The following is a 15,579-nucleotide window of genomic DNA, read 5'->3' as shown; positions in this document are numbered from 1 at the left end:
ACTCCAGGATCAGGTTTCCATCCAACACACCAAAATGTATCTCCTTCAAAGGATACTCAGTACCAACCTATTTTATTATCTTTATTTATTTATTTTTATTTGGCTGCATTGGGTCTTCGTTGCTGCGTGCTGGCTTTCTCTAGTGGCAGCGAGTGGGGGATACTCTTCGTTGCGGTGTGCGGGCTTCTCATTGCAGTGGCTTCTCTTGTTGTGGCTCACGGGCTCCAGGGCACAGGCTCAGTAGTTGTGGCGCACGAGCTCAGTAGTTGTGGCTCGTGGGCTCTAGAGCACAGGCTCAGTAGTTGTGGTGCATGGGCTTAGTTGCTCCGCGGCATGTGGGATCCCCCCGGACCAGGGCTCGAATCCACATCTCCTGCACTGCCAGGCAGATTCCCAGCCACTGAGACACCAGGGAAGCCCCCCAACCTATTTTTTTTAAATAAATTTATTTATTTATTTTTGGCTGCCTTGGGTCTTGGTTGCTACATGTGGGCTTTCTCTAGTTGTGGTGAGCAGGGGCTACTCTTTGTTGTGGTGCGCAGGTTTCTCATTGCAGTGGCTTCTCTTGTTGCAGAGCACGGGCTCTAGGCACACGGGCTTCAGTTGTTGTGGCACGTGGGCTCAGTAGTTGTGGCACACAGTCTTAGTTGCTCTGCAGCATGTGGGATCTTCCCGGACCAGGGCTCAGACCCGTGTCCCCTGCATTGGCAGGCGGATTCTTAACCACTGCACCACCAGGGAAGCCCCACCCAACCTATTTTAAAAAGCAAATAGTTTCTCACAGCAGCAACAGTCATTTCTGAATCTTCCTTTAGAGGAGGATGGCCCAAGTGTGAATCTGGGAAGAACCCTGAATAAGAGGTCCCTGCCTCAAATTACCCACTCTGCAAGGCTGTGTGAGAACCCTGAAGTGGTCATGATATATAGATACACATTAATGGTACGGATATTACACGACACCATACATGTTTCCTTCCACCCTCAATTACATACCTGCCTTTTGCAAGCGGGATATATATCAATTAGGGTATCACAAAATTACCCCTCAAAACACAGGAGTTCTTTCTGTGGAGATGATCTAATCTATAGCTGGGGAGAGAGTGAAAAAAAACTTGGCAGTCTTTTTCTCATGTGAAATTTATAAATGTACATACTTGTACGATTTTCTGAGACTCTTCATCTGTATCACGTTGCTTGCTCCAAAAGAGCTTACTTTTTATTCAGGGCCATGTGAAAGGACAACACATATACCGAGAAGGTGGTAGGTGGCTAGATGACTTCTGGGCACTCTTTCCAACTGTCTTATCTTACAGACCTAAAACTCACTGGAGGGTCCTGTAAAAAGAAAGTCATTTTCCTAAGAGGGTTTTCCCTGTTGTAATTCTCCTCCCCTCCTCCCACAACCAAGTTTCAAACTTAGATTTCAAATAGAGGACAAAGGGGGAACTGAAGGCAGTTAGTTAAAAGGTACAAACTTGCAGTTACAAGATAAATAAGTACTAGGGTTGTAATGTACAACATGATAAATATAATTAATGCTGCTATATGTTATATATGAAAGTTATTAAGAAACTAAATTAAATCCTAAGAGTTCTCATCCCAAGGAAAAAAATATTTTTTTCTGTTTCTTTAATGTATCTATACGAGATGATGGATGTTCACTAAACTTATTGTGATCATTTCATGATGTACATAAGTCAAATCATTATGTTGTACACCTTAAACTTATACAGTGTTCTATATCAATTATATCTCAATAAAACTGGAAGAAAAAAAAGAACTTCATTCCTTTTGGGGCCTGAATATTCCATTTATGTATATACCACATTTAAAAATCTATTCATCTGTTGATGTATGCTTAGGTTGTTTCCATCTTTTGGCTGCTGTGAACATTCACACACAAGTATCTGAGTCCCTGTTTTTAATTCTTTCGGCTGTATAACTAGGAGTAGAATTGTTGGGTCATATCGTAATTCTGTTTCTAATATATTTAAACTTATCATTCTATTATGTTGTATAAAAAGCATTCACAGAAATCTTTCACTAGGAACTGTTATTATAAAAATAAGCATAAAACAAATATACATTTTATACGTTACTTATAACATAAATACATATTTACATGTTTCAAAATTCAAAAAAATCCATTTTTTGTCCATGATTGTCAACATATTTGAGAAGTAGGGAAAATAATAAAAGCACAAATATACCACACACCATTTATATTTTTGCTTTTAAAAGACTGTTCAAAACAAATATATGAATATAATTTGAAAAACAGTGAGGTGAAACATGGGTCAAGAGATTCATTGTTTAACCTGCTAATATTTTTCTCTCACACTGGGGAATTGAGTTTTTAAAAACCTGATGAAGACACTTACTAAGTACTTTAAAACAACCATTAAATAATGCTTTAAAATAAAATCTTTTCTTTTTCAGGATAAACTCAAAGCTGGCAATGCTCTAAAATTTTTGGGTCTTGAAAGAAAACAATTTGAATGACTGAATTTACTACAAAGGCAAATTTCAAGAAGATATTTTATTTTTGTTTTTAAATATGTATCACTTATGTATCACTAAAATCCTATTTTGAACACTTTTATCTAGAAATAGAATGTATATCCTAAATTGTTCATAACAAAAATGACTTGTGCTTTTTTTTTTTTTTTTTTTTTTTTTTTTTTTTTTTGCGGTATGCGGGCCTCTCACTGCTGTGGCCTCTCCCATTGCGGGGCACAGGCTCCGGACGCGCAGGCTCAGCGGCCATGGCGCACGGGCCCAGCAGCTCCGCGGCACGTGGGATCCCCCCGGACCGGGACACGAACCAGTGTCCCCTGCATCGGCAGGCGGACTCCCAACCACTGCGCCACCAGGGAAGCCCCATGACTTGTGCTTTTATTCAGAAAAGCGGTACATTATTTCATGTGCAAATCAAAAATAATTTTCCCAGTGCCTTTTAAATTAATGTCAGAAATAAAAAGCAAAATGTCATTAATGATTTATATGGAAAAAATAACAGATTCATCCCAGAGCGTTCAGGTAGGTTCTACTTTGAGCAAACAATGTTCATAGGGCCCAAATAAACTGTTTTTATTCACTTTAACACCTTCCATTAGCCCAGAAGTGGGCTGGGAGTGCTTTAGGCTCCAAAAAAATAAATGATATACATATCCCATAACATCTAGGAGCTTATAGCCCAATTAAGGAGGCAAGACACATGTTCATGGAATAATAACTAAGCAATAAAACATGTGTGTCACAGAAGTTTCAGTAAGAAAAATTCATTTGGATTCAAACTTTGGGCAGATCTTCACAGAAGCTGGAACTTGGGCTGAGTCTATACGGATGGATAAGGCATGTTTAGGTTTGGAAGATAGGAAATAGATAGGAAGGCAAAACTATGGGAACATAGTTCCCATATGAATGAGAACTTATCTATTCTGGAGAAAAGTTTCAGTATGTAATTTACTTTTACGGAAGCTCTTTTAATTTAAAATACACAGCAGAATGTTTAAAGAAGGCTGTAGAGACTGAGCAGGGCAATACCAGGGTAGCCTTGTTCTACTCACTTCATTTCTGGTCATCCCACCTGGACTGCTGAAAATGAACTTGGTCCTGGGAAGGGTGATGAACGTCTGTGGTTCATGTTCCTCTGGCTGAATTCTAAAATCAAATATAATTTTTCTAAATTACCCTCTTGCTTCAGTTTCATTCATACTTCTTTTCCCTTCCATTAGTCCAGAAAATCAAGTTGAGTACTGGCATGTGATTTGTACTGATTTAATTTTTGCTAAACTACACCCATCCCGTTATTTTTTCTTCATTTATTTAGTCTATAACTCCATCTCTTTCTTGCTACTCCTGTTGCTTTCTAGGACTTTACCCACCCACCACTCTGTTACTCCAATCTGCCTAAAAAGAAAAACAAAAGTGTGCAAAACAGCAACATGAAGCATGTGTTATTATTCTTTTCCTTCCCCATTCTTTGGGGAAAATATCTGTTCCTTTTCAAATAATATATATTTGAGCACTGTTAACACAGTGTTTAATGATTGTGTTATTATGAAAAGTAACTTGATCATCTCATTCAGTATCATAGATCTATAGATACATAGTTTAAATAGATACCGGGTATATTCATAGTCACAGAGTATTTATATGATGTGCCAGTACTGTAGGACAGTTCCAGACACTGGGGATATGGAAGTTAACAAAAAGGATAAAATTCCTTCTCTGATGAAGCCTACAATCTGGAGGGTAAGAAACATAAATAAATGAAGGAGGACAAAGAAAGGAGGAATGGAGAGTGAGAGGGAGGGAGGGAGGGAGGAAGGAAGGAAGGGAGGGAGGGAAGGAAGGAAGAGAGGGAATTCTTCTCATACTGATAAACATTATGCAGAAATGAAAACAAGGAAATGTATAGAGTGACTAGGGGAAGGATGGGAGATAAAACATGGAGCTGTGAGGCCAGAGAACACCACTTTAAAGAGGACTTTGAACTAAGACTCGACCAGTAGAAAGAGCGAGCCATGGAGAAGAGTCTTGCGGGCAAAGGCTGGAGCAGCAAAGGCTCTGAGGCAGAAAAGAGCTGTGGCAGAGCTTGTGAGCAAGGGGCAGAGAAGTAGCGACAAAGCGGAAAAGCTGGCCAGATAAGCAGGCCAAGGTCAAGTTTAGATTTTCATACTAAGTTTTATAGGAAGCCATTGGAGTTTTTTAAAAATAGGTTTGTGACATGCTCTGACTTAGGTTTAAAAAAACACATTAGCAGCTGTGTAGAAAATTATTTAAAGGGGTCAAGAATGGTACTAGGGAAACTAGGCAAGAAATGATGGTGACTTGGGCAAGAGTAGTAGAAAGGGGATGGTGAGATGGGGTTGTAGGGAGAAGCAACAGCACTTGATAAATGTGAGAACAAGGGGAGATGGGGAGGAAAGAAATCAAGGCTGATACCCAGGTGCCTGTCTGTTATGTGTGAGTGCACCACAGTTTGTTCAATCAGTCTCCTACATTCGAACATTACATGTAATTTTCCAATATTTTGCAATTACAAACAACACTGCAATAAAATTAGGTTCATTTCTTACAGCAAACATAAGGACAACTCCAACTTCGATTTGATCAAAGATTAACTCTAAGATAAAATGAAACTATGCAGATGCAAGAAAAGATGAGAAAATTCCTCTTTAATACGAATGTAAAGAAGGGCTTTCTTTCCTTTTTTCTAAAATTTATTTATTTTATTTATTTATTTTTGGCTGCGTTGGATCTTCGTTGCTGCACGCGGGCTTTCTCTAGTTGCAGTGAGCGGGGGCTATTCTTCGTTGCGGTTCACGGGCTTCTCGTTGCAGTGGCTTCTCTTGTTGTGCAGCACGGGCTCTAGGGGCATGGGTTTCAGTAGTCATGGCACGTGGGCTTAGTAGTTGTGGCTTGCGGGCTCTAGAGTGCAGGCTGAGTAGCTGTGGTGCACAGGATTAGTTACTCGGCGGCATGTGGGATCTTCCTGGACCAGGGCTCGAACCGTATCCCCTGCATTGGCAGGCGGATTCCTAACCATTGCGCCACCAGGGAAGCCCAAGAAGGGCTTTCTAATGATGTCTTTTCTGTGCAATTACTCTGGGGACATTTAGCCTCTGAAATGTAGCTAAAGGTATTAAACTCATCCATACCTTAGACACAGATGCCTTGACTCCTAGTTTTTTTCACTAGAGCAGCTAAGCAGATTTATTTTACCACCATGAGGAAGAGGAGGAAAAACAGATTTAGGAAGAAAGAGAATCAATAGTTCTACTGTGGGCTTCCCTGGTGGCGCAGTGGTTGAGAGTCCGCCCGCCGATGCAGGGGACATGGGTTCGTGCCCCGGTCCGGGAGGATCCCACATGCCGCATAGCGGTTGGGCCCGTGAGCCATGGCCGCTGAGCCTGCGCGTCCGGAGTCTGTGCTCCGCAACGGGAGAGGCCACAACAGTGACAGGCCCGCTTACTACAAAAAAAAAAAAAAAAAAAATATATATATATATATATATATATATATAGTTCTACTGTTGGACTTGTTATATTTCAGATGTGTCTTAGACATTTAAGTAGGAATGTCCAGTAAGCAGTTAGGTATATTACTCTGGAGACTTCAAGAGGGAAGCTGTGGAGAGGCCATCAGTGTACAAAAGGTATTTAAAGAAATAAGACTGGATGAAATCACTGAGAGAAAAAGTAGAGCAGAGAACCAAAAGAACCCAGGACAAATACCTGGGATTCAGCAGCATTTGGAAGTCGGATGGAGGTAGCCAGCATTGAAAACTGAGTAGTGCCCAGTAAGGTAGGAGGAAAACCAGAAAAATGTGGTATTCAGAAGTAACGGGGAGACAATGTTTCAACAAGTCCTAACAGCTTTAGGCATTAAAAAAAAAAAAAAAAGCTACAATACTATGATACTTTACAGAATCATATGCCCCCAATATAACTCAATCCCTTCATCCCAAAAAAGTTCCATTTACTATAGTCCCAACTCTGATTAATGGCATCACCCAGTCACCAAAATTCTCTCCTTCACCCATATCAAACCTGACATTAACTCTGATAGATTCTGCCATTTTAACATATATCTTTCACTTCTTATCTATTCTTTCTTCCCTAACGCTCCCAACTAAATTCAGGTCCTCAAGTTTCAGCAGGACTATTGAAATAATCTCTTATGTATACCCCTGCCTCTTGGCTTAGTCTGGGTACAATCCATCTTCCATACTGTGGCCAGAGAAAATTTTCCAAAGTATGTATCTGATCATATTGCTTTCTCTCTCTCTCTCTCTCCTTCAAAATTCCTCAGGACCTAAAGTGATGGTTTCTAGGCTTTGGGATTTCATTAATCAGTACCTCCCCCTTTGAAAAACTGTACTGATATCTCTAATAGAACGTACTTCTCATTTTGGATTGCAGCTGCTATCTTCCCACTGGCCTGGGACTTCCTTGAGAGCAGAAACTATGACTTCATTCACTTATGCACTCATTCACATACATTCAACAATATTTATTGAGGGTCTATTATGTGCCAAGAACCACACTAGGTCCTGGGATGATGTAAGTAAAAACAAACACAGTTCCTGTCCTCAACTGTGTTTATAATCTAGTTAGGGAGACATGTATCAAATAAGCAACAAATTAATATAAAACTTCTACCATCACCAGAGCTATGAAGGAGAAGCACACAGTGTATAGAGAGCTTAAAATAAGGGATTTGAGCCAATCAGAGTTGGGGAGACAATTTTCAGAAGTGTTGCTTGAGCTGGGATCTGAAGAGCAGACAAGAGCTAAAAGGTAGAGAGGCAAAGATGAGACTGAAAAATATCTGAGGCAGAGGAATAAGAAATAAGACCACAGTAAGAAATAAGACCACTGGGGCTGGAGGTGAGAAAGCAAGACATTCTTGGTACAAAGTGACAAGATCACGTAGGGCCATACATTGGTTAAGGAATTTTATCTGTCAAAAAGCAATGAGGTTTTCAGGCTTCTCTGGCGGCACAGTGGTTAAGAATCTGCCTGCCAATGCAGGGGACACAGATTCGAGCCCTGGTCTGGGAGGATCCCACATGCCGTGGAGCAACTAAGCCCATGTGCCACAACTACTGAGCCTGCACTCTAGAGCCCGCAAGCCACAACTACTGAAGCCTCTGCGCCTAGAGCCCCGGCTCCGCAACAAGAGAAGCCATCGCAATGAGAAGCCCGTGCACTGCAACAAGAGTAGCCCCCCGTCACTGCAACTAAAACAAAGCCCGTGCGCAGCAACGAGGACCCAATGCAGCCAAAATTAAAATAAATAAATTTAAATTTAAAAAATAAAGTTAAAAAAAAAAGCAATGAGGTTTTCAATTAGGAGATGACATAACTAGAGCTGAATTTTGAAAAGACTCTTCTGGCCCTAAAACAATACTGCTCACACCCAGAATCTCAAAAATCTCTCAGGAAAATCACTTTTTCAGGCTTTTCTTGCCCATGTTTTCTACTACAAGTACTTCTCCAAAACATACTCCAGTGGGGAAAAAAAATCCCACCACCATCAGATTCCAAAGGACAACTATGCATAGTTATCCAAGTACTTCTCTTCATTGTATTCTACCATTCCCCATATTTCCGATCTCCCCTAAAAAGGAAGTCAGCTCTACTTCAATTTATATTACCTAACCAGAAAACTTAAACTTATATTGATGTAAAAAAAAATGATACAAATGAATTAGTTACAAAACAGAAAGAAACTCACAGACACAAAAAACAAAATTATAGTTACCAAAAGGGAAAGGGGGGTAGGGGGAGGGATAAATTAGGAGCTTGTTATTAACATATACACACTACTATGTAGAAAACAGATAACCAACAAGAACCTACTGTATAACACAGGGAGCTAAACTCAATATTTTGTAATAACCTATAACGAAAAAGAATGTGAAAAGGAATATATATGTGTGTGTGTGTGTGCATGTGTGTGTGTGTGTGACTGTACCACTGTGCTGTACACCTGAAAATAACCAACTAACAAACTAATCAACTACACTTCAACTAATAAAAAGTATATTCGAGATTGGTTCAAGATGGCGAAGTAGAAGGACGAGCTCCCACTCCCTCTTGCGAGAACACCAGAATCACAACTAACTGCTGAACAATCATCGACAGGAAGACACTGGAACTCACCAAAAAAGATACCCCACATCCAAAGACAAAGGAGAAGCCACAGTGAGATGGTAGGAGGAGTGCTATCACAATAAAATCAAATCCCATACCTGCTGGGTGGGTGACTCACAAACTGGAGAACACTTATACCACAGAAGTCCACCCACTGGAGTGAAGGTTCTGAGCCCCATGTCAGGCTTCCAAACCTGGGGGTCTGTCAATGGGAGGAGGAATTCCTAGAGAATCAGACTTTGAAGGCTAGCAGGATTTGACTACAGGACTGGGGGAAACAAAGACCCCACTCTTGGAGGGCACACACAAAGTAGTGTGTGCATCGCAACGCGGGGGAAGGAGCAGTGACCCCATAGGAGACTGAACCAGACCTACCTGCCGATGTTGGAGGGTCTCCTGCAGAGGCGGGGGGTGGCTCTGTCTCACTGTGAGAACAAGGACACTGGCAGCAGAAGTTCTGGGAAGTACTCCTTGGCATGAACCCTCCCAGAGTCCGCCATTAGCCCCACCAAAGAGCCCGGGTAGGCTCCAGTGTTGGGTCGCCTCAGGCCAAACATCCAACAGGAAGGGAACCCAGCCACACCCATCAGCAGACGAGCGGATTAAAGTTTTACTGAGCTCTGCCCACCAGAGCAACACCCAGCTCTACCCACCACCAGTCCCTCCCATCAGGAAACTTGCACAAGCCTCGTAGATAGCCTCATCCACCAGAGGGCAGACAGCAGAAGCAAGAACTACAATCCTGCAGCCTATGGAACAAAAACCACATTCACAGAAAGACAGACAAGATGAAAAGGCAGAGTGCTATGTACCAGATGAAGGAATAAGATAAAACCCCAGAAAAACAACTAAATGAAGTGGAGATAGGCAACCTTCCAGAAAAAGAATTCAGAATACTGATAGTGAAGATGATCCAGGACCCTGGAAAAAGAATGGAGGAAAAGATGGAGAAGATGCAAGAAATGTTTAACAAAGACCTAGAAGAATTAAAGAACAAACAGAGATGAACAATACAATAACTGAAATGAAAACTACAGTAGAAGGAATCAATAGCAGAATAACTGAGGCAGAAGAACAGATAAGTGACCTGGAAGACAGAATGATGGAATTCACGGCTGAAGAACAGAATAAAGAAAAAAGAATGAAAAGAAATGAAGACAGCTTAAGAAACCTCTGAGACAACATTAAATGCAACAACATTCACGTTATAGGGGTCCCAGAAAGAGAACAGAGAGAGAAATGACCCGAGAAAATATTTGAAGAGATTGTAGTCGAAAACTTCCCTAACATGGGAAAGGCAATAGCCACCCAAGTCCAGGAAGTGCAGAGAGACCCATACAGGATAAACCCAAGGTGAAACACGCTGAGACACACAGTAACCAAATTGGCAAATATTAAAGACAAAGAAAAATTATTGAAAGCATCAATGGAAAAATGACAAATAACATACAAGGGAACTCCCATAAGGTTAACAGCTAATTTCTCAGCAGAAACTCTACAAGCCAGAAGGGAGTGGCATGATATACTTAAAGTGATGAAAGGGAAGAACCTACAACCAAGATTACTCTACCTGGCAAAGACCTCATTCAGATTCAATGGAGAAATCAAGAGCTTTACAGACAAGCAAAAGCTAAGAGAATTCAGCACCACCAAACCAGCTCTACAACAAATGCTAAAGAAACTTCTCTAAGTGGGAAGCACAAGAGAAAAAAAGGACCTACAAAAGCAAACCCAAAACAATTAAGAAAATGGTCATAGGAACGTACATATCGATGATTACCTTAAACGTGAATGGATTAAATGCTGCAACCAAAAGACACAGGCTTGCTGAATGGATACAAAAACAAGACCCATGGATATATAGTGTCTACAAGAGACACACTTCAGACCTAGGGACACTTACAGCCTGAAAGTGAGGGGATGGAAAAACATATTCCATGCAAATGGAAATCAAAAGAAAGCTGGAGTAGCAATGCTCATATCAGATAAAATAAAGTTTAAAATAAAGAATGTTATAAGAGACAAAGAAGGACACTACATAATGATCAAGGGATCAATCCAGGAAAAAGATATAACAATTATAAATATATATGCACCCAACATAGGAGCACCTCAATACATAAGGCAACTGCTAACAGGTATAAAAGAGGAAATTGACAGTAACACAATAATAGTGGGGGACTTTAACACCTCACTTACACCAATGAACAGATCATCCAAACAGAAAATATATTTTTTTCTTTGCAAACAGAAAATTAATAAGGAAACACAAGCTTTGAATGACACAATAAACCAGATAGATTTCATTGATATTTATAGGACATTCCATCCAAAAACAGCAGATTACACTTTCTTCTCAAGTGTGCACAGAAATTCTCCAGGATAGATCACATCTTGGGTCACAAACCAAGCCACAACAAATTTAAGAAAATTGAAATCATATCAAGCATCTTTTCTGACCCCAATGCTATGAGATTAGAAACGAATTACAGGGTAAAAACGTAAAAAACACAAACACATGGAGGCTAAACAATACCTTACTAAATAACCAAGAGATCACTGAAGAAATCAAAGAGGAAATCAGAAAATACCTAGAGAAAAATGATAATGAAAACACGACGGGGCTTCCCTGGTGGCGCAGTGGTTGAGAGTCCGCCTGCCGATGCAGGGGACACGGGTTTGTGCCCCGGTCCTGGAAGATCCCACATGCCGCGGAGCGGCTGGGCCCGTGAGCCGTGGCCGCTGGACCTGTGTGTCCAGAGCCTGTGCTCCACGGCGGGAGAGGCCACAACAGTGAGAGGCCCGCGTACCGCAAAAAAAAAAAAAAAAAACACGACGATCCAAAACCTATGGGATGCAGCAAAAGCAGTTCTAAGAGGGAAGTTTATAGCTATACAAGCCTACCTCAAGAAACAAGAAAAATCTCAAATAAACAATCTAAACTTACACCTTAAAGAACTAGAGAAAGAAGAACAAACAAAACCTAAAGTTACTAGAAGGAAAAAAATCATAAAGATCAGAGCAGAAATAAATGAAATAGGAACAAAAGAAACAATAGCAAAGATCAATAAAACTAAAATCTGGTTCTTTGAGAAGATAAACAAAATTCATAAACCATTAACCAGACTCATCAAGAAAAAGAGGGAGAGGACTCAAATCAATAAAATTAGAAATGAAAAAGGAGAAGTTGCAACAGACACCGCAGAAATACAAAGCATCCTAGGAGACTACTACAAGCAGCTCTATGCCAATAAAATGGAAAACCTGGAAGAAATGGACAAATTCTTAGAAAGGTATAACCTTCCAAGACAGAACCAGGAAGAAACAGAAAATATGAACAGACCAATCACAAGTAATGACATTGAAACTGTGATTAAAAATCTTCCAACAGGGCTTCCCTGATGGCACAGTGGTTAAGAATCCACCTGCCAATGCAGGGGACACGGGTTCGAGCCCTGTCTGGGAAGATCCCACATGCTGTGGAGCAACTAAGCCTGCGTGCCTAGAGCCTGAGCTCTGCAACAAAAGAAGCCACTGCAACGAGAAGGCTGCGCAGACCTCAACGAAGAGTAGCCCCCACTCCCTGCAACTAGAGAAAGCCCACATGCAGCAATGAAAACCTGATGCAGCCAGTAAATAAATAAATAAAATTAATTAATTAAAAAAAATTTTTAGGGGCTTCCCTGGTGGCGCAGTGGTTGAGAGTCCGCCTGCCGATGCAGGGGACACGGGTTCGTGCCCTGGTTCGGGAAGATCCCACATGCCATAGAGCAGCTGGGCCCGTGAGCCATGGCCGCTGAGCCTGCGCATCCGAAGCCTGTGCTCCGCAATGGGAGAGGCCACAATAGTGAGAGGCCCGCGTACTGCAAAAAAAAAAAAGAGAAGAAAAAAAAAAAAAAAAATTTTTTAAAAACAAACAACAAAACAAAATCTTCCAACAAACAGAAGTCCAGGACCAGATGGCTTCACAGATGAATTCTATCATTTAGAGAAGAACTAACACCCATCCTTCTCAAACTCTTCCCAAAAATTGCAGAGGTAGGAACACTCCCAAACTCATTCTATGAGGCCACCATCACCCTGATACCAAAACCAGACAAAGATACTACAAAAGAAGACAATTACAGACCAATATCACTGATGAATACAGATGTAAACATCCTCAACAAAATACTAGCAAGCAGAATCCAACAACACATTCAAAGGATCATACACCATGATCAAGTGGGATTTACGCAGGGATGCAAGGATTCAATATACACAAATCAATCAATGTGATACACCATATTAACAAACTGAATAATAAAAACCATATAATCATCTCAATAGATGCAGAAAAAGCTTTTGACAAAATTCAACACCCATTTATGATAAAAGCTCTCCAGAAAGTGGGCATAGAGGGAACCTACTTCAACATAATAAAGGCCATATACGACAAACCCACAGCAAACATCATTCTCAATGGTGAAAAACTGAAAGCATTTCCTCTAAGATCAGGAACAAGATAAGGATGTCCACTCTCACCACTATTATTCAACATAGTTTTGGAAGTCCTAGCCATGGCAATCAGGGAAGAAAAACAAATAAAAGGAATCCAAATTGGAAAACAAAAAGTAAAACTGTCACTGTCTGCAGATGAGATGATACTATACATAGAGAATCCAACAGATGCCACGAGAATACTACTAGAGCTAATTAATGAAATTGGTAAAGTTGCAGGATACAAAATTAATGCACAGAAATCTTTTGCATTCCCATACACTAATGATGAAAAATCTGAAAGAGAAATTAAGGAAACACTCCCATTTACCATTGCAACAAAAAGAATAAAATACCTAGGAATAAACCTACCTAGGGAGACAAAACACCTGTATGCAGAAAACTATAAGACACTGATACCAACAGATGGAGAGATATACCATGTTCTTGGATTGGAAGAATCAATACTGTGAAAATTACTATACTACCCAAAGCAATCTACACATTCAATGTAAGCCCTATCAAATTACCAATGGCATTTTTAGATCATCTTTTTTTTTTTTTTTTTTTTTGCGGTACGCGGGCCTCTCACTGCTGTGGCCTCTCCTGCCGCGGAGCACAGGCTCTGGACGTGCAGGCTCAGCGGCCATGGCTCACGGGCCCAGCCACTCCACGGTATGTGGGATCTTCCCAGACCGGGGCACGAACCCGCGTCCCCTGCATCGGCAGGCGGACTCCCAACCACTGCGCCACCAGGGAAGCCCCCAATGGCATTTTTTACAGAACGAGAATAAAAAATCTTAAAATTTGTATGGAGTCACAAAAGACCCCGAATAGCCAAAGCAGTATTGAGGGAAAAAAACGGAGTTGGAGGAATCAGACTTCCTGACTTCAGACGATACTACAAAGCTACAGTAATCAAGACAATATCGTACTGTCACAAAAACAGAAATATTGATCAATGGAACAGGATAGAAAGCTCAGATATAAACCCGCGCACCTATGGTCAACTAATCTATGACAAATAAGGCAAGGATATACAATGGAGAAAAGACAGTCTCTTCAATAAGTGGTGCTGGGAAAAGTGGACAGCTACATGTAAAAGAATGAAATTAGAACACTCCCTAACAACACACACAAAAATAAACTCAAAATGGATTAGAGACCTAAATGTAAGGCCAGACACTATAAAACTCTTAGAGGAATACATAAGCAGAACACTCTATGACATAAACCATAGCAAGATCCTTTTTGACCCACCTCCTAGAGAAATGGAAATAAAATCAAAAATAAACAAATGGGACCTAACGAAACTTAAAAGCTTTTGCACAGCAAAGGAAACCATAAAGAAAACGAAAAGACAACCTTCAGAATGGGAGAAAATTTTTGCAAACCAATCAATGGACAAAGGATTAATCTCCGAAATATACAAACAGCTCATGCAGCTCAATATTGAAAAAACAAACAACCCAATCCAAAAATGGGCAGAAGACCAAAATAGACATTTCTCCAAAGAAGATATACAGATGGCCAAGAAGCACATGAAAACCTGCTCAACGTCACTAATTATTAGAGAAATGCAAATCAAAACTACAATGAGGTATCACCTCACACTGGTTAGAATGGGCATCATCAGAAAATCTACAAACAACAAATGCTTCAGAGAGTGTGGAGAAAAGGGCACCCTATTGCACTGTTGGTGGGAATGTAAATGGATACAGCCACTATGGAGAACAGTATGGAGGTTCCTTAAATAACTAAAAATAGAATTACCATGTGACCCAGCAATCCCACTACTGGGCATATACCCAGAGAAAACCATAATTCAAAAAGACACATGCGGGTTTCCCTGGTGGCGCGAGTGGTTTGAGGAGTCCACCTGCCGATGCAGGGGACACGGGTTCGTGCCCTGGTCCAGAAAGATCCCACATGTTTGGAGCGGCTAGGCTGGGAGCCATGGCTGCTGAGCCTGCGTGTCTGGAGCCTGTGCTCCACAACGGGAGAGGCCACAACAGTGAGAGGCCCGTGTACCGCAAAAAAAAAAAAAAAAAAAAAAAGACACATGCATCTCAATGTTTATTGCAGCACTATTTACAATAGCCAGGACATGGAAGCAAAATGCCCATCAACCGGAGAATGGATAAAGAAGATGTGGGGGAGACTTCGGGAAGATGGCGGAAGAGTAAGACGCAGAGATCACCTTCCTCCCACAGATACACCAGAAATACATCTACACGTGGAACAACTCCCAACAGAACACCTACTGAATGCTGAAAGAAGACCTCAGACCTCCTAAAAGGCAAGAAATCCCCCACGTACCTGGGTAGGGCAAAAGAAAAAAGAATAAACAGAGACAAAAGGATAGGAATGGGACCTGCACCAGTGGGAGGGAGCCGTGACGGAGGAAAGGTTTCCACACACTACAAAGCCCCTT

General features: G+C 41.0%; 1 protein-coding gene and 1 long non-coding RNA gene across 3 annotated transcripts in view; one reads left to right on the top strand and one right to left on the bottom strand.

Moving 5' to 3' along the window:
* Positions 1-2,652, top strand: part of ACMSD (aminocarboxymuconate semialdehyde decarboxylase) — a 63,682-nt gene extending 61,030 nt beyond the window's left edge. The window contains exon 9 of one of the 2 annotated variants that reach the window (XM_032638563.1): positions 2,440-2,652. In XM_032638563.1, the coding sequence (XP_032494454.1) occupies positions 2,440-2,502 (63 nt within the window). In that variant the 3' untranslated portion in view covers positions 2,503-2,652. The remainder of the gene's footprint in view (positions 1-2,439) is intronic. The other variant, XM_032638561.1, reaches the window with a different exon arrangement.
* LOC116757154 overlaps positions 839-15,579 on the bottom strand; it is a 30,889-nt gene continuing 16,148 nt past the window's right edge. The window contains exons 2-3 of the long non-coding RNA XR_004350846.1: positions 3,570-3,663; positions 839-1,335 (exon numbers count right to left, since the gene is read on the bottom strand). This is a non-coding gene — a long non-coding RNA (uncharacterized LOC116757154). The remainder of the gene's footprint in view (positions 1,336-3,569; positions 3,664-15,579) is intronic.

Source organism: Phocoena sinus, chromosome 7, assembly GCF_008692025.1.
Source record: "Phocoena sinus isolate mPhoSin1 chromosome 7, mPhoSin1.pri, whole genome shotgun sequence".
NCBI classification, from domain to species: domain Eukaryota; kingdom Metazoa; phylum Chordata; class Mammalia; order Artiodactyla; family Phocoenidae; genus Phocoena; species Phocoena sinus.
Note: the sequence above shows the minus strand (reverse complement) of the source record. Positions and strands in the feature narration are given on the sequence as shown.